Source organism: Alternaria viburni (genome assembly GCF_023758015.1).
Source record: "Alternaria viburni strain BMP 2772 chromosome Unknown scaffold_13, whole genome shotgun sequence".
NCBI lineage: Eukaryota > Fungi > Ascomycota > Dothideomycetes > Pleosporales > Pleosporaceae > Alternaria > Alternaria viburni.
In genome coordinates, this window is record NW_026055782.1 from 609,884 (window position 1) to 627,651 (window position 17,768).

General features: G+C 51.2%; 8 protein-coding genes across 8 annotated transcripts; 3 read left to right on the forward strand and 5 right to left on the reverse strand.

The window, feature by feature from the left end:
* Positions 1 to 16: 16 nt before the first annotated feature.
* J4E79_006576 (uncharacterized protein) lies at positions 17 to 1,134 on the forward strand (the record flags this gene model as incomplete). The annotated part of the gene is made up of 3 exons (XM_049355446.1): positions 17 to 219; positions 268 to 480; positions 528 to 1,134. 3 exons carry the CDS (start codon positions 17 to 19, stop codon positions 1,132 to 1,134), a joined length of 1,023 nt encoding a protein of 340 aa, XP_049210119.1.
* Positions 1,135 to 1,920: 786 nt separating this feature from the next.
* On the reverse strand, positions 1,921 to 3,809 carry J4E79_006577 (uncharacterized protein; the record flags this gene model as incomplete). The annotated part of the gene is made up of 5 exons (XM_049355447.1): positions 1,921 to 2,174; positions 2,236 to 3,082; positions 3,134 to 3,372; positions 3,425 to 3,571; positions 3,629 to 3,809. The coding sequence occupies 5 exons, from the start codon at positions 3,807 to 3,809 to the stop codon at positions 1,921 to 1,923; spliced, it is 1,668 nt and encodes a 555-aa protein (XP_049210120.1).
* Positions 3,810 to 4,589: 780 nt separating this feature from the next.
* Positions 4,590 to 6,431, reverse strand: J4E79_006578 (uncharacterized protein; the record flags this gene model as incomplete). The annotated part of the gene is made up of 2 exons (XM_049355448.1): positions 4,590 to 5,933; positions 5,979 to 6,431. The coding sequence occupies 2 exons, from the start codon at positions 6,429 to 6,431 to the stop codon at positions 4,590 to 4,592; spliced, it is 1,797 nt and encodes a 598-aa protein (XP_049210121.1).
* A 491-nt stretch (positions 6,432 to 6,922) lies between these two features.
* On the forward strand, positions 6,923 to 8,038 carry J4E79_006579 (uncharacterized protein; the record flags this gene model as incomplete). The annotated part of the gene is made up of 3 exons (XM_049355449.1): positions 6,923 to 7,221; positions 7,272 to 7,694; positions 7,750 to 8,038. The coding sequence occupies 3 exons, from the start codon at positions 6,923 to 6,925 to the stop codon at positions 8,036 to 8,038; spliced, it is 1,011 nt and encodes a 336-aa protein (XP_049210122.1).
* A 439-nt stretch (positions 8,039 to 8,477) lies between these two features.
* J4E79_006580 (uncharacterized protein) lies at positions 8,478 to 9,662 on the reverse strand (the record flags this gene model as incomplete). Its single annotated transcript, XM_049355450.1, has 1 exon — positions 8,478 to 9,662. The coding sequence occupies one exon, from the start codon at positions 9,660 to 9,662 to the stop codon at positions 8,478 to 8,480; it is 1,185 nt and encodes a 394-aa protein (XP_049210123.1).
* Positions 9,663 to 12,170: 2,508 nt separating this feature from the next.
* On the reverse strand, positions 12,171 to 13,252 carry J4E79_006581 (uncharacterized protein; the record flags this gene model as incomplete). Its single annotated transcript, XM_049355451.1, has 2 exons — positions 12,171 to 12,973; positions 13,036 to 13,252. The coding sequence occupies 2 exons, from the start codon at positions 13,250 to 13,252 to the stop codon at positions 12,171 to 12,173; spliced, it is 1,020 nt and encodes a 339-aa protein (XP_049210124.1).
* Positions 13,253 to 14,110: 858 nt separating this feature from the next.
* On the forward strand, positions 14,111 to 15,341 carry J4E79_006582 (uncharacterized protein; the record flags this gene model as incomplete). Its single annotated transcript, XM_049355452.1, has 4 exons — positions 14,111 to 14,347; positions 14,400 to 14,564; positions 14,617 to 14,953; positions 15,046 to 15,341. 4 exons carry the CDS (start codon positions 14,111 to 14,113, stop codon positions 15,339 to 15,341), a joined length of 1,035 nt encoding a protein of 344 aa, XP_049210125.1.
* Positions 15,342 to 16,642: 1,301 nt separating this feature from the next.
* On the reverse strand, positions 16,643 to 17,647 carry J4E79_006583 (uncharacterized protein; the record flags this gene model as incomplete). The annotated part of the gene is made up of 1 exon (XM_049355453.1): positions 16,643 to 17,647. The coding sequence occupies one exon, from the start codon at positions 17,645 to 17,647 to the stop codon at positions 16,643 to 16,645; it is 1,005 nt and encodes a 334-aa protein (XP_049210126.1).
* Between the last annotated feature and the right edge of the window lie 121 nt (positions 17,648 to 17,768).

A 17,768-nucleotide genomic window follows, 5' to 3' on the forward strand; every position in this document is an offset into this window, starting at 1 on the left:
CAATATACGCATCGACATGATCTCCACCGCAACGAAGACAGCGTCGGTTACGCTGAAGGCCGTCGAAGATCAGCGCATGAGAGTGGACGGCACGGATACGACGTTCGGAGACTGGAGGGACGACCTGGCTAGAGATGGCTATGCAGTTATCAAGGGTGCTATTCCGAAGGAGAGGGCCGACAAGTACGCAGACAAGATGTATAGCTGGTTGGAAGGATTGTAAGTACAGACACCGACATGATATCGCAAAGCACTCACATTCTCCAGCAACCTCGGCTACGACCGCAATGACTTGTCCACGGTCCACAAAGACAAGCTCCCGTTGATAACTGAAAAGGGCATGTGCCTTCAATATGCTGTTACCCACGAAGACTTTGCTTGGGCCATCCGAGGAGAGCCTGGCGTTGTTGGAGCCTTTGAGAAGGTTTACAATACCGAGGACTTGATCGTGTCGTTTGATGCGATCAACTTCACATTGCCGTATGTTGGGCGCATCCGTGTCTCGAACAAGCTGACAGTCGCTCTAGTCGCTCAGACCTGGCACCAAACAAGCCGTGGCCTCACCAAGACCAAGACCCATTGAAACCTGGATTCCGATGTCTGCAAGGCTTGGTGAATCTGCTTCCCAATGGTCCAGAGGACGGCGGATTGATCGTGTGTCCGGGCGGACATCTGTTGTCCGACGAGTTCCATAAAGATATGGCGGACGAGGAACGCATTCCAGCGTGGACACCAGAGTGGTATGGCTTCACTGAGAATGGCATGAAGTGGCTCGAGAAGAAAGGCCTGAAGTGGGTGAAGGTGTGTGCAGAGCCCGGCGATCTGCTGGTGTGGGACTCCCGCACCCCTCACTACAACCTGAGCTCCAAGACGAACCAGCCTCGTTTTGCAATCTACACATGCTACATGCCTGTGGAAGATGCCACTCAAGAGGACTTGCGCAGGAAGAGGGATGCGTACGAGCGCTGGGTGGGAACGACCCACTGGCCAAACGCGAGGCACACAGGCTCAAACGTTGCGAAAAGAGACGGAGTGGACGACCCGCACAATCGGTTCGAGCCGGTGAACAAGCCGATCATGGATGAGAGGACATTCAAGCTGACTGGCATTCCGTATATCAAGGCGGAAGTCTAAGTGTGAGGTTGGCTTGATTTTGGAGCGCGCCCAAGGTGGTAGGGGAGGTGGTGGATGAGTAGCATCCAACGCGCCTGATTTGGTACGCGTGCCTAGCGTGACGCGTTAGTCCAGATTAGGCCGCTTTCTCTCGCTAGCTGAAATGAAAAACTATGACATCAACGAAGCTTACCCAACGTGCCCGTCTGACACCCATCTATCACTGCATGGCTCAACAACCAGATAAAGGCGCTGAAGAGGATCACCAGATTCTATCCAGCGTTCTGATTATAGTGCGCTGCTGTCCAAATGACTCGACTGGATGCCGACAATGCCTATGACGCGTTAACGCATCCATCACCAACGAAGACATAGCCAACACCGACACTGACATTGCTATGCGAGGCCATGGTACCCATCCATACCGACCGTAACTTACCGGCTTTCTCAGGCCGCCGTTGAAGGCCACTTCCAGGGACATACAGCACCTTGAAGCTAATGCTACGTTGTTGACATGACTGCCCGTGTACGTTGCCAGCCCACCTCTGCCACAATCGTCACTGATCAGGCAGAAGCAGTCACACAACATGATACGACACGGCTCGAAAGCCAATCAAGGGGTTTACGAGCGATATCCACATTCAAACATATCTGAATTAGACTAGGACGCACGCGCTTCCCCAGCCACGCCAAAACAGCAACACAACAGTCTCGCTGCAACGCCAATACAACACAGCTGCACTCATCTGTCTGGCATCTCCGTAGATCTTCCGCCGACGTGACACGAGCATACGACAGACTGTCTTCTCAGTGCGACATCGAAGGGTGGCCTGACACCTTCTTCATCGCCCACTTGCCGGTATAGGCCCTGATCTTCTTACCATACAGGAAGACGGGTATGCCAAAAAGACCGAAGAGTGCCGTGAGTCCGGCGTACGTTCCGAACGTTCCGTCGTAGCCATCGGTCTCGATGAACCTGGCGACACCATAGCTGGTGCCGAAAGACACGAAGCCTCGAAGAGCCGTGATGACGACAAGAATAGGGCCGGCGCGTGCTGGATCTAAATGTAAATATGTAAAGTCAGTGTATGTCTCACATGCCGTCCATCCGGAAACACTTACAGGAGTCAAGAAGGTACGTGATTGCAGCGATGTTGGCACCAACGAACGCGAAGTAATACGCTGCATTGGCGAAGACGAAGACGAACCAGTGGTAATCTCCTGGGTTTTCCGCTGCCAGGCCGTACAACGTGGCGGCAAGGCACCCACATAGCAGGGGAATCCAGAGCAGCAACAGGCGATTCTCAGGTTCGTGAACTCCACCATTGCGTCTTGCTCGCCACTTGATTATGACATCGCTGCCGTTACCAAGGAGTGGGAGTGCCACAAAGGCGACAACGATCTGCCCAGCGTTGACGTATGATACGGAACTGTCCGACCAGTTGTACGGAGGCGCGTGTACTATTGTGCCGTACGTTGTTCCAATGGCGATGTTGACGCCAATAGTAAGACCGTTTAGGCAGAAGGCCCAAAGCACATTGGGGAACAACATGACCTGGAAGGTGTTGACGAAGCCGTAGAAACCTTCCATCCATTCCGGTTTGTTGACGAAGATGCGCATATCTGACCAGACTGTGCGGGGAAGAAATTTTGTGTTATCCAGAGGCGGTCTTTCGGAGAGCTTAGCCGGCTGTGGTGCAGTCGCCCTACATCCTTCTAGCTCACCTCCCTCTTCGGCTGAGAATTGACCATACGCGGTCAGAGGGCGATCGTACTTTGACTCGGGAACCCAGAAGATGGAAGCAATGAACGTGGCTGCGCAAAGACCGGCGCCTAGGTAATACCAGTTGGATGGGCCAACCGCTCCAGCGATTGGTGATGCGCAGATGATGTACACGGCTGACAGAACTGTCTGCGTGGCAGATTGCCACATCAGGAAAGTACTACGCTCGTGAACGAAGTGGATTTCCTACACCCTAATTAGAGAACGGTTCTCGCGCCTTTGTCTTGCTATCGTTACCTGGATCATCATTGGGACCAGTGCCTCGCTCTGACCTGCAGCAAACCCGAGGAGCATCCTAGCGCCAAGGTGCTCGTTGTAGTCTTTGGCATTTGCGGCCCAGACGGCTGATGCTATCAAGAGCAACAGCGACAGAAGGTAGACAGGGCGCCTTCCGATCGCAAGAGCGAGTGGCATGCAAACTAAGTTGCCTACGCCCATGAACATTGAAGGGTACGTCATCAGCGCGGTTATGTCGGCTGCACACCCGGTCAGCGCAGTCAGAGCATGTGAGGAACTGAGATCACTGACCATATGTAGCTCCAGCTGCGGCATAGATAGGGATATACCAGGTAAGAAGACCTCCAAATCCGGACACGAGTGCGAGACCCAGACTGGAGAAGATCGAGACCAACACGATGAAGAGAATCTTGCGAAACTTCGATAGATTCAACGGGTCTATTGAGAAGACTCAGTACGTGAGGCCGCGAGCTACGTGCTACAGAGTACACAAACCTTGAGGATCAGCGCTAGGGGCTGGAATCAAGAAGATCTCGTCGAGGTCGGTGATGGTCACAGTTCCCATCGCCGCAGGCTCCTGGATGGGCTTCACGATGCCTGTCTCAGCATCTGAAACAACCTCATATCGTTCGACTTCGGTCTTCATGGTCTTCGGGGTTTTGATGTCGTCGAGCATCTTTGCGAGGTAAACGATGTTCTCGCGCTATAGCGAGATGAAGGTGAAGTCAACGGAAATATAAACCCGCTCGTCCAAAACGGAAGAGCACAAACGACTGTTAAGTTCGATGAGAGTGTACTATGCGCGCAGAGCGGTGGTTATATCTAAATATGCGCTTCGGCTCCTCTTCTTCAACGTTCACCTATTGGTACGTGGCACTTCTTCTTGTCGTCTAGCCCGCGTCCAGACTCGTGCCACGGCCGACGATTTCGTTGGCGTTTCCAAGCCTTGGTCTGGAAATCAATGCCACATTCACATCCCGGCTGAGCAGAACTCCACTTCACGAGCATTACGCGGCAGTGTCGCACGAACGTCTATCTGGGGTTTCTGGCATGACTGTGGGGTAGGTAATCCGGGGTAGCGCGTGCGTCGGAGAGTGGGCTAGCTCGCGGAAGGAGGGCCATGTTCAACCAATCAGTATCGTGCAATTCGCAACCATTCTTGGCTTCAGCTCCTGCGCGGCGCAACTGCCGAGCTTCTTTACGAGTGTTTGCAGTTGTCTCAGGAAGCCTTTGCAATGTCACAAGCGGAGAACATACCCTGCAGACGATGCGCGGCAGTCCTATCGCTATGCCAATGCACGGTCGAAGTCACTACTATCATTTCATCGTACAGTTCTGCGTCCACGGACGTAAACTTTGCATGCGCAGAGTGTGTCACAGCAAGCATGTTCACGAACAAACACCGAGTGACGTAACTTAGATGAAATTGTGCGATATATTGGGCTCATTCAACGCTCTATGCAACTGCAACAGGCACGAAAGGCAGTATGATCTTGCTCGGCGTGTCTGCTCCGACGTGTATCCTGTGCTCGCCCTTGTTCTTCTCATGTTCCGGTCGCGGTTTCGAGAAGGCCGTGTACTCTGCAATACTAGGAAACTCACCGGAGACCTGAACGCTGATCGATTCTCCTTCGTCAAAATCGACACCCATGGACCAAATACCGATTTCTAGTTTCACGATCTCACCCGGTGTGATCTTCTCTTCCTTCTCGTGGGGGTGGAAGGGGAACTGCTCGTGGATGCTTCGCGCCGGGTCGAATGCCCGGTGGCTGGCACGCAATACGCCAACGCTGCCGAGGTGCAGATTCAGGCTCGCGCGTTCCTTCTCTGGAATATCATCGATACTTTTGTAAGCTGAGGGTATCGCCGAGAACGGAAAGCAGAGATGCATAAGCAGCTTTCCGTCCTTATCTTTCTTGCGCAGGATGACAAAGACATTCATGTCGTCGTGTGAAGGAGCTGACATGTACAAAACGGCTTTGGGCAGGCCAATGAGCCGTGACTTTTGCGTGAACTTGTAGGTGAATTCGGCGATCGATTTCGAGTCTTGCGAATCGTAGCTGAACATCTCGGTCTTGGATGGGGGTTGTTCGGTCAAGCCGGAGCCTGCTAGGTAAAAGTCCTTGTATTGGGTCCCTGGAACCGGGAAATCGGAGAACTCGATGCCATCAATAGCTTCACGGTCGCCAAATTGGAGTGCTGACCATCGCACCCTAGCCATCTTCTCCCAGTCGTTGTCAATGCCCCGCAGATACTTATCGAAGTAGGTATGCAGTTCCTTATCCGCGTGAGGATCACAGTATAACTCGAACCATTCTTGGTGTGAGCTCCATCGAATCCACTTCTTGTCATGAGGTACTTCGAGCCATCCACGTACGGAGCCCATTGTATGGATGCTGGAAAAGTCGCTTCCGCTGATGAAGACAGGAACTTCGATCTTTGTCATATCAGGGCGCTTGTCGCTCCAATACGCGTTTGCGACAGGTGACCTCCGATGCATCTCAGCGAAGTCCTCGATGCCGCCGCCCGGATTGTTCGTCTTGATGATGAAGTGGGTGATGAGATCGAAATTTGACATGCTGAAGACGCCACCTCGACAGAATTGCTCGCGGTAGATATCACCAGACCCTTCCCAGGGTGCAATAGCGGCAAGGTGTGGAGGTCGTAGAGAGGCAACATGCCACTGGATGATGGCCAGCGCACTATTGCCGGCCATACCTACTTTGCCATTACTCCATGGCATGTCTGCCACAGCTTCGATGACATCGTAGCAATCTTCTGCATCTTGTGAGCCCATGATCTGCCATGATTAGCTAAATAGTAGAGTTTGCAATACTGAGCATACTGGTATGGAACCGTCGCTGTTGCCCGTGCCGCGAGAATCTACCGAGATGATCGCATAACCACGTGGACACCATACAACTGGATCAAGTCCCTCGAACTTCTCCAACCCGCTGAGCGCTTCATTCGGCACGCAGCAATTCCAAACGCAGATTGGAAGCATGTGTAGAGCGGAGTACTTTTTGCCGTAGCATGACCAGCTTATCACTGCTGGTAGCTTTTCGTCTTCGGGAACGTCGGCGGGCCGGTAAATGTCGACATAAAGGCGACATCCATCTCTGACCACGATCTCGACATCGTGATCAATTCGTATGTCAGATTCGAGAGGGCGGGCGTTGTACGGTTTCGCGCCTTTGCGAAGAACTTCGGTTTTACCGGGTGTGAAGCCTTGGTAGTTGTTCACACCCGGCTCAGGCTTTGAGATGGGCTTGTAGGCCACTTGCATAGCGACTGGCATGTTTGACGTTGGCAATGGTGAAAACGTGTGGACGAGAAAGAGGAGGAGAACAGTGAGCGCAATCGGTAAAGATACCAAGCTCCGTGACAGCTACTTGAACAACAAACACATCTATCCGGAACGCAACGCGTCGAGTGCACTTTGCGACGTCGTGCCGTCCACCTCGGCAAGCGTTCTAGTCCGAAGGGTTGTCCGTCCCCCACACGACCCGAGTCCCACAAATCCTGCGGCATAGATACATATCGCGGGGTATGGCGCCCACATGTGCCGAGACGGTCGGCAACGCTGCCCCGACATCCCCAAACGATGACTATTGTCCCGAGAACAACATCATACAAGCTTCTCTTCAACATCCAACATATAACATCACTTAAGTGCAATCAAAGGCTATTCCACCACAGCTTCATTCCAATAAGTTTCGCCATCTCCTGCATTTGAGCATTTCTGGCCTCGTCACTCACAATACGCATTCAAGCCCTCGTCTTAAGAAGATGGCGCCTCATGCCGAAGAGCCAAAGCCAGATAGCGGTGTTGATCTGATCTCGTACGACGGTACCGTATATGGCGATTGGCGCGACGATTTTCACAAGAACGGCACAGCAATCATCAAAGGCGCCATCTCACCCGAACGTGCAGAGTACTACAAGAAAAAGCAGATTGAGTGGCTTCAGTCCTTTGGTCGCGGCTTCGATCCCAATGATGAGTCAACATGGACACAAGAGCACCTTCCTGTTAGCTTCAAGGGCGGGATGTACTTTGCCTACTCTAGCACACATGAGAAATTTGTTTGGTAAGTTGTGCATTGGATGCGATGTCGGCAACATACTAATGCAGATTCAGGGAAGCTCGCACCGAACCCAAGGTCATCGAAACCTTCGCCAAGCTTTGGGGCACCGAGGAGCTCCTCTGCTCATTCGACGGCATGAACATCACACTGCCGCGCCAGAAGGATCTCAAGTGGAGCCCCTGGCCGCACTGCGATCAATCTCCTCACCGCAAGGGCATGCAGTGTGTGCAAGGTCTATTGAACTACCAACCCAATGGCCCTGATGATGGTGGCTTGATCTTGATGAAGGGCAGCAGCAAGCTGTATGATGAGTTCTTCCGCGAGAAGAGGGAGCAGGACAACCATGAGGACAAGCCTCCGGAGGAAGAGGACTTCAAGGATCTTTTCATCTTCAAGGAAGAGGATGTCCAGTGGTTTAAAGACCGCGGATGCACACTCAAGAAGGTGAACCTTGAAGCTGGTGACTTGGTGCTGTGGTATGTTCTTACCGTCTTCCCTCCCCCATTTGGTCCTTGAGTTAATGTCGCGCAGGGATTCTCGCACCATGCACTACGCATGCTTTCCTCAAGGCAACCGCATCCGCCATGTTCAGTATGTCTGCATGACGCCCGCCAAGTTCGCGAAGAAAGAGGATCTCGAACTCAAAGCCGAGCTCTTCAAGACGTGGCAGGGTACGACACACTGGCCGCACTGCAATATCCGCAAACAAGGCCCGCCAGAGAGAGATGGCAAGCCTGATCCGCAGAATAGAACGGAACCACTAGAGAAGCCGATTGTTACGGATAGGATTCTGCAACTAGCTGCGGTAAAGGCTTACTAAGAGCTGAAGCGGCCCATATATGACGAAGAAATACGCGGGTTCTCAGGACTTCAAGGTCGTCTTTCGCGGCAGTAGAGTGAATTGTGGTGCATGCTTTCGTACGCTCTTATTTCAGCTATTTCCAGTCTGGGCTTTGCCTTCTGTACCATGATACTCTTCCGACAATGGATACAAGCCAATGCTCTTGCCTATGTACGTCAGAGGTCCTCAACCGCAAGAAGGTCGTGGTTGTTATTCTTGGACCATATGATAGCACCGGAAAGATCGTGGAGGCAGCGATATCTTTAACATATACTTCTCTTCTCTCTAGTCAACGTCTCATGACTCTAACTACAGATAACGAAAATGTTTTACAGCTAGTGAACTAAGACAAAGGAATGCGCTGTATCATCTAATCGGTGTGGTGCCACTGGGAACTGAGAATCGAAGCGTGCTGTCTTTACTTCTCAGCCTTCTCACCTCGAAGGCATCTTGTCCAATTCTTGTTCTTTGATATTTCTTTGGCCTTGTCTAACTGCTGTGCACGAGACCACTTCGACTCACCTGGCTGCTTCAAATTTGGTTTCCGACCATTGGAGAAGAATTTCGTAGCACGGGCAGCTGCTCCGACCGTTCTGGAAATTGCCTTAGCCACGGATATAACAGCATCGACAGCCGACCTGAACAGGTTGGCAATGGCGTTGATAAAGTTTCGTTTTTCAGTAGATGGGCTTTCTTGCGGTGAAGTGGAGTTGATGTTGGTGAAGTTGATGTTGGTGGAGTTGATGTTGGTGGAGTTGATGTTGGTGAAGTTGATGTTGGTGAAGTTGATGTCGGTGGAGTTGATGTCGGTGGTGCCGTCTCTTTTCTCCATAGATCGCTTTGCATTCTCAGCAGCCGCGTCGCCAACTTCCAGAAATCCTTTCGCAAAGTCTTCTTGAACGATATCGGTCTCATCGTCAGGCACCGCGTTGTCCAGCCATTCGTCGTCGATATCAGAACCAGGCCAAACTTCAAGCATATCCCCGTTGATGCTGTCCAGCAAGTCCAATGAGAAGCCGCCGTCAGCCATCTCAAGCATGGCCTCCGTACCAATGGCAGCGGCAGTAAGAGGAAGACATACAGCCATACGGCGAAACTTCTTCTGGTTTCTTTCAGATCGTCTCTGTTTGTCTTTTTCCTCCCACTCCTTGTTCTTTTCTTCTTTCTTTTTCTCCAGGCGCTCTTTGATCATGTCCTTGAACTTCTCAAACTTCTCCTTGATCTTCTCCTTGATTTTGTCTTCGTAGGTTTTCTTCTTGTCCTCCTCACTCATATCCTTGTCTCTGATGCATACTGTCTTCGTGGGATCCGACTTCATGAGCGGTGGGCACTTGATGCATTTGGTCGGGTCGGACGGGTCTCGAATCTTGTTCTTCTTGCATCGAACCTTTCTTTCACAGCTCTCTCCATTTCCCGCTTGTCTGTTAACTAAGGGAAATCGAGCTTCGCGGCCCAGCACGGAGGCTGGCTGTGAGATATCGAGATCGGATGCCGTACCCCTGTGGACACGTTGCGAAAGTAAAGTGGCTTCGCTGGGGGTATACGCGGCGATCAAATGATTCGTTAGGAGGAACAGTACTTTGATGGTCTTTGCAACATGCATGATGAGGGATTGGCAAGAAGCTAGCAGTAGTGTAAAGGTAGATTTTGATGTGAACTGAGAAGGACTCACGTCGATGGCTTTCTTATCAATGTACCTAGGTAAGCTGCCAGCCTTTCTCATGCTGTGACTGCTTGCGCAGGGCTAATCTAATTTGAGTGACGAAACAGTCAAGATACGTGGCGTATCCTACGATTGATCATATGAAAGGTATGGGGCTGCATCGGACGGCTCAACCTCTTCGCACGCGATACGTTGCCTCAACCGTTGGCGAGGCCACTCTGCTCTCTACTCAGACATCCTGCCACATGATGCACACTGCAACGAAAGCGACGCTGGGGCGGGTGAGCCCAACACAACGAACACTGCCTTCACGAGGCACGGATTCTGCCCTGTGTAAGAACCTGTGGGGTGGAAGCTGCCTATAGCCCCCAACCCACATAACCTGGCCGAGACCTCTATGGCCGCGCTGTGCAATCTAACTTCTCGGCCTGGTTCAGGCCCCATCTTACATACATATTTTCGAAACCAAAAGGTGCAGTCTGACACCTGGGCAGTCTCGGAATTTCGAACTTGCTATATCGAGCGCCACATGCTTACCTACGTACGGTCGATCAAGGAGGACTTCTTTGCTTGTTTGGTTGCCGATGCGAAAGACATTAGATTCACCGTCTAATCACGGTGGGGAAGTCTTGCTAGACTAAATACATGAACAAGGAGCTTTCGGTCACTAAGAGTTCATCAGCGTATAGTTTGATATGGAGCGTTACATTGAAGCGAAAGATCATTACACGAAGCAAAGCGTCTAATAATATCGCTACATTTGCGGCTATAACCATCTGGCGTCTAGACTTCATGATCAAGCTTGCGGAAATCATATCGCGCAGAAACTGATACATGTGGATTGCCAGCTGAACTAAACAAACACCCTTCAAACTCAATCTAAGCAAACAATCGCAATTTCATTCACTTCAGCTCCGGAGCTTCCATGCCATCGACCGACCACAAGTCCCAGACTTCATAACTTCCATAGTTCCCCACGAGGCAGCCATCGTCGCCATACGCCAAGATATCCGAGGGCTTGCAGTCGTCGCCATTGAAGAGGACGACAACGGAGCCAAAATCTTTGTCACCTTCACCTCCGGCTTGTTCAGTTTCATTGTGTTCGATAATGATGGCTGCAGCTACCCCAGCGTTGTCGCGGTTGCAGCCAGTGCTGGCATCGACATCTCGCCAGCCAAGGTTGGCACCGCGGCAGCCCGCAGATTGACTATACGCCAACGCCAAAAGTCAGTAGTTGTCACACATATGGATTATGGAAGGCGATGACTTGCTAGTGATGGAGGCGATAAGCGTTGGCTATGCAGACCAAGTGCTGGAGGAGGAAGAATGCCTTCATGTTCGAAGTGACTGTGTATGTGACAGAGGTGTAAGAGTCGTCTTTGATTGCAACGATCTTTACAGTGAGGATGAGCAGTGGATTGCGTTTGATGCCTGCTCAAGAGTAGATCTGGGCTGTGAAGATTCTTGAAGGATCTCAAGGTACGTATATAGCCCCAGGACAAAAGGCATGGGTAACATCGCGTGGCTCGTAGCGCTCATGTGGTTAAATTTGGCAAGTAGTTGGACATGGCATCTATTTGAGAGCATCCCTGTAACTCCTCAGTATGCAAGTAATGTGGGGTTTGGATCGGAAATGAGTATCCGAAGATACCGCACCGCCTTCAGCTCAAGCATTTGGCCCGTGGGGGCTGTTTTCATAACCGGGGGCTGGCCCCGTGTCTCTCCCGCAGCGGCGCGGCCGCCGTCTTACTCTTGCGCCAGAGGGTTTCGAAACTTCACGTCTTGGCTTCTTACGAGATCTCCATAGATGCATTGGAAGCATTCTACGTAGATAGCCTGTGCCGCATTCATATCAGCAATTACAAATCTTGACCCCGGGAGGTACTGCGTATAGTCCTAGGATCGTGGAATGACTCCGTGCCACTCTATCGCCCCCATTCTGTGCTTTTGTCGGGGATCCTGAAAGCCTATGCCTCAGCTTCTTATGACATCTTCATGCATGCAGTGGGAAGTTTCGTATCATCATCCGAAACGTGAGGCTGACCTCTTCTTGGTCTTGCTGAAGAACGAGTGTCGGCGGCTCCTCATACATGCTGACCAATTTTGGCATATCTTCAATACTGAGCAATTGCCTTTCGACGACAGTGTCTCATAATGCATCCGATACATCCGGAGCAGGGCGTTTGAGCGTCTGCAGAATCCATGCTGCCAATTTGGTCGATGAAACAAACGTATACCAGTACGGCCCCAGGGTGTTGTGCTACCTAGCATAGCTCTTGTTCGCCAGAATGGAGAAGCGGAATCGATAGCAGGAATTTGCCAACTACTTGACCGCTCCGAAGTTCAATGACAGAAACGAGTAACCAAATCAATAGCTGGCTTGAAATCAATAACTAGATACAGTGTAACTACCATGTAATTTGCAAACGCGTAGGAAAAGAAAAATGCCTACTCTTCCACAGCACCCAGCTCTACCACTAACCTCATGAAGGGCTTGAACTCCTCTGGCATCCAGCTGTGTAGGTCTTCGACATAATGTCGCGGGACTTTTGCCCCATGCTCTGCAAGGTATCGGATCATGTCATCAGATTTATCGTACATAGCCGTCGCTAGTGCTCGTAATGGGGCGGCTCGATGCTCACGGATGTCCGTGTTCCAGTCAGTGACATCTTCGTTGACATCTGCACCCGCTTCTAGCAACATCTTCACAGTTTCCATGTCGTGCTTCTTGACTGCTAGCTGCAGCGTCCCCGAGTCCTTGAACCAGTCGATTCCGAATCTGTCCAACAGGACTCGAATTGACGCAGCCTTCGGCCATGGCTTTTCAAAGGGTGCAAAAAACATTCCTCGGAACCTGCTCACACTTCCTCCATGGTCTATCCACCAGCGAGTGGCGTCAGGTCCCATGCGAACCATACCACACCAGGTTGAATTATGCGTAGTTGAATTGTAGTTTAACTGCTGTGGGTCTGTGCGCCATTGGCAAAAGTCCAGGTCGAACAAGATATCGAGCCATTCCACACCGTTTTTCCCATACCAGCCGCAAAAGGTGTAGGAGTCGAAGTAGTTGGGCGAAAAGCCGATCTCGAAGCAGAAACGGAGTAGCTGGGTGTCGCGTATTTCTGATGAGATTTTCATGAGAGGACGGGAATAGTATATTGGGTCTATGCCAGAAGATTCAAGAAGTTCTCTGATGGCAGGAATGTCGCCTTGAAATGCACTCAGGAAGATCGAAAGGATGATGGTTGTATCTACGAACTCGTGTAAGCAGTGAGACCCACAGCCGGTCATTCTGCATTTTGATCACACTTACCATCGTCTGTGGGCGGCTCATAGTTCTCGCTGAGCAGTAGATCTCGTACTTCTCTCTCGAAGCCCCTCAGATTCCATGCCTTTTTGTCGGCAGACTCTACCGTAGATTTGGGAAGCTTGTAGTAGGCCACAATGTGCCGCAAACATTCTTCCAACGTTCTCTCGCCACTCAATCTCGCATCGCGCGCTTCGCCAAAGCTGGAGAGAGTCGTTGACATTGCGATCGTTATCAGCGATAAGGCTCACTATGATGCCTAGGTATGTGAGAAACGCAAACCTTGGAAGTGAAACAAATTCAAGGCTGGTCGGATCCAGAAGGTGGGAAAGAGGGCGGGAAAGAGAGCGACGAAGATCTGTGTACTTTGAGCGCAGACGTGTACTCCGGGCTTCTACAGTTGATGATTTTGAGAGGTGTGCGGGCGGATATTAACCTGAGGGTGGCACAGTGACGCTAGTGGATTCATAGCTAGCGGTGTACACCTACAAGCGCTTATTTGACATCGGCTTGATGTTGCCTAACATGCCAAGGGTGGCGCATTCCAACCTTGGAGGTACCTAATTAGCCCAGGCGGACTCAGGGCATTGACGTTCTATCTATGTTACTACCCGATGCACGGAGAAGGCGTCGCGCGCGCAAGGATTTAGGGAGACAGAAGACCTCGGGAGGGCTGTTTCAACCCCGAATCCCGATATTTCAAGAATTATGTGTGTGACGCCTCAAGGTCGCGTCTCTTGGTGAGCATTGGGGGCTGTAGGGCTTTGCGATACCTCCCTAGGTAGGTAGGATGTGTTGAATCTTCTTGAGATGTGGCCATGTGCCACGGGACACATGCCTGCCTTTGTTTCAACGCGCGATTGCAAGGCAGATAGTCAAACTGGAGTTCCTGTACTATCAAGATACCGTGGCCAAAGATATCGACACAAGTCTCGCTGAAATCCTTGCTGAGAACTAGGTATATCTTCTCTCAACTCCTATCAGCATTGGGTAAACGTACACTGAATCAACACTTGTCGCCTGGACTGCGTCAATCCTTACGTTACTGCGTATATTTTCATCCTGCCATCGCTACCACGACATGAAGACCACATGGCTCACTATCCTGTGCTGGACTTACATCCGGCTGTCCACATCTTTCCCTGTCGATGACAGGCCCGCATTTACACCATGGGATCTGGCGAAAAGAGAGATCGAAGCAGCTATCTTCTCCAATCCTCTGGGACCCCAATTTGGAGTACCTGATGAGACGTGTCGTGGCACGCTGGAGGGCCCCAACACCGGTAGTTGCTGGAAGATGGCAGATGTCACAGTTGATGTGAGTAGTTTTACCCTCTGAATCTTTTTAATCCAATGACTAAGCTACCTAGAAATTCATCGCAAACCGAAAGCCCGAGGCCAACGAATGCGAGGTGCCCTGCCTTTTCTACACCTCGAAACTCACGGGAGCGGCAGAAAGGCTGGCCAATTTTGTTCTGAAGGAGGTACTTTTGACGGGGGCTGCGGAAGGACCGCGCAAGTACCAAACTATCTGGGTACGTCTCGCTAGGTAGAGTACAACCACGCGAGAATGCTAACTACTCACAGGAGCTACATCCGCCAAAGTTCTATCCAAACAAGAATGACCTGGACAAGACTCCCGAGGCCAAGTGCATCTACCAGGACCAGAGGGATCAGGACTACGACGCGAACTTCGATGGTTGCCAACGGCTATACTTCAAGTCAATGTCGAAGGCCATGGCAATGGAGTGCAAAGGCGAGGTCTTCTTGATGACCAATTCAGATCTGAGCGGTACTCGCCCCGAAGGAAAAAAAGAAAAAGTTCCAGTGGATGGAATTTGGTGGCAGGTTGAATTTCCGACACTGATCGATGATGCTCGACCCGCAGACAAGAAAATCACAAAAGTCAGTCCAGAGCCACGCCGTAGGTACCAATTCATGGATGTTTAGGTTAACAGTCCCTCTAGATCAGTTATCTTCAAGTACCTTTTAAAGACCTTGGAACGCTAACTGCAGAAGAGAGAAGCAAGCCCCCCGAGATTGAGGCGAGGGGGGAGTATTGGCCTAATGGAGTTGGCAACGAGCATTTGCAAAGCTTTCGCAACGAACAAAGTCCGCAATCGACGCCGAGCCCGCAATCAACCCCCACTCCCACCCCCGAGGCAGCCAATCCGGTTGAGACCCCTTCCAGCGGTCTTGTCAGGAGGGCAGATCGGACAGATGAAGAAGTCCTTGAACCTGATGACGAAGGTTATCCTTATCATTACTCCATCGATGAGATCTATGACTGGTACAAGGCAGCAGCGTGGTAGAGGCTGGGAAAGGAAGACAGGCAAGAAGATCGAAATTGGTTTGGTGGAAGGCCGCGACACTACAACGATTTTGCTGAGTCTCTTATTCCTCGAGTGGTATCTGGCGATGTAACTAGACTTTCCATATCTTTTTATCAGCTGGCGTTTATTGGTACGTGAATAGATTCGATGTCTGCAATTCGCTCAAAAAGCCATGTTAAACCCGGCTCAGCCTATCACATTGCACGTTGGCGTGCACCGCCACAAACGCCACGTCTGCATCTATAATTGACAACCGGCTGAGTGGACGACGCGAGCATCTACGTGTCAAGTCCACCGCGTATAGCGGGCATAGTCGCTGGGTGACCGAAACAAGTCTCCAGTATTTGCCCGACGTACGACGGGTCGGGGCGATATGGCTGACATTGCGGGGTGAGCGGAGGCTTAGCTTGGGAAGTACACATGTTGCACCAACTATAAGTAGGAACGCCAGCAGTATCGACACCAACGTTGTAGTACAGTCTTTCGTGATAGCAATTCTTACTCTCCTTCGACATATACCAAGCTTTCCAGCAAATCTTGAATCCTTGGATCTCCACTCACAATGCCAAACGTCCGAATCGGCCCGACACATGAAGACCGTGCTCGAGGACGCATGTTCTGGTCGCCTGCAGAAGAAGGGTCATGCGTGCGAAAAATGAAAACAGTTCGTCGGAAGGGCATCGCTGAAGGACCTAACGGATACCCGGTGGTTGCAATCTCGAGACGAGCGGAGGAGAACAACCTGATTTACCCAAATCCGGACATCTCGAGCACACGCTCTTTCCGGCTTAACCAACGTCTGACGATACCAATTTCGGCAAAAGGTCAAAATCTGGATGAGCCAAAACGTAGTACTGGAGACCTGAACCTTGAGCGCACAGTCACGTCGACACAAGCCGCGCGGAGCGATGATGTCGGGAGGAACGCCGCTCCAAAAAGAGCCTCGAAGAAGTCGTATGAACATTCCAGAGTTCTCCAGTCTCCTCAGCCGGATCTCGAGGCGGCAGGCGTGAAAGAATGTACTAGCCGACCCGAGATATCTTCGCCAGATACCACAGCAGATACCACAGCGCGCAACTCTTTCATCGGCGATGTATGGTTGTCGTTCGACCATATGATAAAGCACGTCGCGGCAGTATTTGAGGGGAAAACGACGCCTAAAAAGACTGTTGTGAGGCGTCCGTTGTCCCGGTTCTGGGTTGATGCAAAAGGTGTGATGGCTGTAGCTATTGCGTCGATGTAGAAAATCGGAGTTGCTGCTTAATGATGAAGTGTCTTGTTCACACGCTGGACTCTTGGTGAGCTTGAATCCAAGCAATGGCGTTACACACACGGTCTAGTGCTATTGGTCGCCTGTTGGTATCCTTTAGGTCTTCCCTATAGGATTCGAGTAACTGGTAGGACGCCGAAAGCTCCCCGTTACGCAGCGCCAATACTGTACGTATAAATATCCAAAGTGACTCTTGTTCGAGGTCGAGACTTGTTGCATAGATCAGTATATCGCTTACCAGCTCCCGCTGTAGCGATGTAGCTACGATAGGCATCAGATACAGCAGGAACGACCAACCAGAGATGTCGCTTGGGTGTCTGCAGCACCAATCCTTGACGCCGTGGGTGACATGGTCAACCATCTCGCTGCTATCAAGCTTAGATACCAGCCTACGAGCATACTGCCAAGCGTGGTAGTTCTTCGGATGCTGCTCTCCAGACTTGTAAATAGCGGCGAATTCGCTCTCCCAAAACGTTGCTATTTGTTCTTGCGATGCATCTCCCAGTTCTATGAGTCTCAAAGAGTCCACGATGCTGAAGCGGTGGTACCACAAGGTCGGCGACTTGGACTGACGATGAAGTGGAGAGGTAAGTATGCTGTTCAGAAAGCACAGCTCTTGTCGTAATTCCCTATGGTATGGAGTGCCAACATGAAGACCGTGAGCTTCTTTTAGCTGGAACAAGGTGCGTTTTCGATAATTTGCTGCAGTGAGATGCTCTGGGTCGAATAGAAGCATGACCTTTGTCGCTTGCAATGTCTGTGCAGCCGTGATAGGATCATGTGCCTTGCTATGCACGAAGAAATGTTGGCGGGCTTCCAGGTAGGCTAACGCAAGTATCTTCTTCGGCACTCCCAGACTCATTCCGTCTTGCATTGTGATGCCATCCGGTGGCTGTATAGCAGGAGGTAGAATCTCGATCTCGATGACTTCGTCTGCATGCTCCTGGAAGTACTCGCTCAATGAAGCAAAAGCCAGCCTCTGGAATTCCTCTTGCTGCCTGCATTTGGTCGTCATGGCGGAAGATCTGATTTCGTGGGTTCAAAGTGAAAGCTGCCCAGCTGTCGCAGAAGGAGGACCCTTGCGCACGACCCCACCGCGTTAGCTTGCAGCTCCCAAAACCGCCTGGGCACCATTA